The 4,192-nt window shown below is 45.0% G+C and overlaps 1 protein-coding gene across 1 annotated transcript in view; it reads right to left on the bottom strand.

Moving 5' to 3' along the window:
* The window catches only part of LOC126406825 (1-phosphatidylinositol 4,5-bisphosphate phosphodiesterase beta-1), a 46,660-nt gene extending 44,589 nt beyond the window's left edge, over positions 1-2,071 (bottom strand). The window contains exon 1 of the mRNA XM_050071341.1: positions 1,679-2,071. Coding sequence (XP_049927298.1) covers positions 1,679-1,777 — 99 coding nt within the window. The 5' untranslated portion in view covers positions 1,778-2,071. The remainder of the gene's footprint in view (positions 1-1,678) is intronic.
* Between the last annotated feature and the right edge of the window lie 2,121 nt (positions 2,072-4,192).

Genomic DNA, 4,192 nt, shown 5'->3' with positions numbered 1-4,192 from the left:
GGAACTCTGTCCTTCGGGGGTGGTTCCTGCGGTGGAGACACGCACCAACGGCCCCGGCCCCGTAAAATTACCCCGAAGTTCCTGCGGTGGAAACGGGCCTAAACATTACTGGCGGCTTCTATTCGACAAGTTTTGGTACTTTGTGCAAAAAACATGTAAAACTATCAGGCTCCTTGTTGCCTCCAGCCGCCATGTTAAAAGTTGTGAAGTTTGCTACGTCTCAAAGATGGCGACTGTTGGGGGTGAGAAGTGTCCATCATTCAACACTCAACTTTTGTACACTGCATATTTCCATACTGTGCAGTGTGAATGCACTCAGTGCACTCAAAATATCAAATGTTTAGTTCAAAGTATGTGATTTGAGACACACGGCAGGTCTCCTTGGACTTCTGCACCTTTTTTTTTTTTTATCGTGTGATAAGACTTTATTTCCATCATGGCTCTGAACATAAACATGTTTAGTGTTTTAAGCTGTTTGAACAAATCATGAGTCCTGTCATATTTCTGGAGGGGACGGTCATTAAAACCTTTTCTTAAGGGAAGAGCTTGTAAAATGCTTCTGTACTCTGTCAAGAAGAAAATTGAGTTTTCAAATTAACTTTTGCAAATTAAAAATACATGAAAAAGTGCACATTAAACACACAGTACGGGGCCCAGGCAGGATCTCTGGTGGGGAAACAGTCTGCCAACATATTTGTAGAGATGTCGGCGCTCATAAAGTTCTGAATATTTCTTTGCATGTTTTGTGAAAAGGTCGTGAATCCTGCTGTCGGAGCTGCTTTCCTCATAAATAGTGCAGCCTACATTCAAAAGCAGAAAAACTAGAAGAAGAAAAAAAAACGAGGCTCAGAAGATGGTTAACTAGATCCCTGGTTGTCACTCGTTGGCATGGCAACCAACTCTATTTTTCATAAAACCCAGCTGTACGTGTTCAGAAAATATTCAAATAGCAAAACACACACACACACACACACACTAATCCATTCTTTCTCAAACACATCAGATCCGTTTAGGTGATGGTAACCATGCCAGTTACCATGGCAACCGGACAGCACGTTTCTCATTGTCAGACCTCAGTATTTCAGCATACCAACACACACACACACACACACACACACACACACACACACACAGACACACACACACACACACAATACCTACAATTACGTGACTGTGTGTGAGTGTGCACATGACAGCTCTGGAGGAGTTCTGCATGTGTGTGTGTTTTATACATATTTAAATACACAAACACACACTGTACACTATGTGTGTGTGTGTGTGTGTGTGTGTGTGTGCACACTGATGGATCTCCATACCAACAGGTGGCAATAAAGAAACTGACCACAATTGCATTACACACACACACACACACTCTGTGTCACTCTCCTGTGTGTCTTGCTGGCGTCTAATCCTCAGGTATTTACTGCCAAAGCTCAATCAACAAATGAATAGTAAACACATCTGACAACATGGCACATTTCCTCCTCTTCCTCCTCCTTTCCTCTCACTCCAACTAGAGTCAGTTCAAGTCGGCATAATGATGATAAAATTCTGACATTGCCAAAATATATTTAAAATGACAAAAATACAAATAAACCCAAAAATGAAAAAGCAAATAAAGATTGTTTCTGCTTTTTGTCAGCAGGAAGTACTCAAGGAAAGAAATCGGCGTCCTTACCTCGTCCCATTTAATGAAGTTGCTTCCGTTCTTCAGTGTTTGAGAGACGGAGGGAGGCTGGAGTTTTAAAGCGTGGACCCCCGGCTGAGCACTCGCCATGACTTCACACACATTAACACACAAACTGAAAGATGCTCAGACACACAGGTGCTGCATCTCCGTCATGTCCGAGCCCAAACTCCTCAGAAGTCAGGCAGAGACGCTCAGCTGCAGCAGCAGCAGCAGCATCCTCTCCTCTTCAGATCTGTCCTGTCTTAGCTGCACTTGTCTTCTGTCTCTTCACTCTTTTTTAATTTCACTCCTTCTCTCTCCTCTTCCTCTCTGCTCTGTCTCCTCTTTTTTCTTACCTCTCCTCTTCCTTCTGCCTCCCTCTGTTTGTCTCCCCCTCTCTCCTCTGTTGGTGCTGCATCTCACAGAGAGACAGACTGAAACAGATGCCTTCGTGGGAGACAGGATACGTGTGTGTGTGTGTGTGTGTGTGTGAGTGTGTGTTTGTGCGTGCATGTGTGTGTGCGTGCGTGCACTGCCTCCACAAATTGACTCATCGGCGACATGCGCACAACGGCAGCTTCCCACAGATGGGGGAGGGATAAGAGAGGGGAGAGCAGGAGCGACAGGGAGGGATGGAGAGAAAGAAAGAAGAGAGTGGGAGAGAAATGAAAAGAGAAGAAGAGGAAGGATGGAAAAGGAGAGGACAGAGGATGGAGAGGTAGTGGGAGAAAAGGGAAACAGAGTGGGCGATTGGTTGGAGGGCGAATCAAACCAAATTAGGATTACGGTCAAATGAGGCCACTTTTTGAATCTGCACTACATCATCATAAGTATATGGACACTGAACACTACACCCATATGTGACTCTCAGGCCTGAACCATCAATCTGCAGCTACAACAGCCTCCACTCTTCTGCCTCCAGACTTTCCATCAGATTTTGGAAGCTGGCTGCAGGGATTTGCTCTTGGCCAGCATTAGTGAGATTTGGCACTGGTGTTGGGCGATAAGGCCTGGCTCGCTGTCAGCGTTGGTGTTGGGTGGAGTTGAGGTCAGGGCTCTGGGCAGGCCAGTGAAGTCCTTCCACATCAAACTGGGAGAAGGGTTTTTATCTCTTTAGGGCGGAGGGGATGATGCTACAGATACTAAGCCTCGTTTTGGGTATCGATGCTCGCGTCAATAGAATCTGTACTGACAAAAATAGATCCATCCCACGTTGGATCATTCCTCATAGACCGCGCACTCTTTGCTTCTCTGCGGCTGTGAGATCAGAAATATCACATGTTAAACATTTACTGTTACAAAACTGCCTTTAACATGAATCCAATCACAGAGAGTGGTAAAACTGAATATTTATATTTATTCATTCATTTATTTCCATAACCTCTGATCCTGTTGAGGGTCGTGGGGTTGTGGAGCCTATCACACTGACACATAGAGACAGACAACCATTCACACTCACATTCACACCTACAGACAATTTAGAGTCACCAGTTAACCTGCATGTCTTTGGACAGTGGGAGGAAGCTGGAGCACCCATCACATTCTCACTCCGACCTTGTCACATATTGACATTTTGGTCATGAACTTTCCACGTCCACATATGATGTGCAAGGTACCCTGGGTGTGTTGGTTGTTGACGTTCTGGGACGCCATGTCAAGTTCTCTTCTTTCGAGATACACTTCCGTTTTCACAGGAAATCTGACGTTTTCATACAGTCTCTTTCAAAATAAAAGCACTACGTCGGTACAACACTGCAAATTGATGTTTTTTTTCCTTTGACAACAAAAGCACATGGTTGGGTTCAGGAAAAAAGAGCAGGGTTTGGCTTTAGAATCTTATGGGATGCGAAAACCGCTCTCTCAGGTGAAACTCTGTGTAAGTTGGACCCATTTACTACAGTACAACCCCTCCTGCCCGCCCCACTCTGACTTTCGCTGCCTCAACTTTCGTCCTTGTCCTGCCGCATTAATCCTCTGATGCTGCGGGGCGCCGTTTAACTATAATGGCAAGCGGTTGCGCATCATGCCGATGTTAAAGGACGCCTATTGTCATTGATTTGTGACGCTGCAAGTCACTGCCCAAGCACCGGATGTCGACGACTTCGGGGTGAGCCTGGGCTCGAATACCCGGAGAAAACCAACTGTGACACAGGTAGAGCATGCAGGTCCTACATGGGGGAGCTCCCCCACCCTGGGGTTTGAACCAGGAACCCTGTTGCTGTGAGGTGACAATGCCAACCACTGCATCACTGTGTCGTCCCTCATAAAACTATACCCAGAAATATTAATGATACATTCATCTCAGTATATTTAATGACACATGGTAGAGTTGTGTCTGTCTGATGTACAAACTTAAACCGGTTGATTTTAGGCAAACCAGCTTTACTGGCATTTATCATTATAACACATTCTGACAAATTAATAGTACTCTACATCTATGCAGAAGGCGTCACAGCACTACATCCAACTCATATAACATTAGCAATAAGAAATACTACACCATGATTAACTTAGCATTATGTT

This window comes from Epinephelus moara, chromosome 19, assembly GCF_006386435.1.
Source record: "Epinephelus moara isolate mb chromosome 19, YSFRI_EMoa_1.0, whole genome shotgun sequence".
In the NCBI taxonomy this organism is placed as follows: Eukaryota; Metazoa; Chordata; class Actinopteri; order Perciformes; family Serranidae; genus Epinephelus; species Epinephelus moara.
This window is presented reverse-complemented; position numbering and strand designations above follow the sequence as displayed.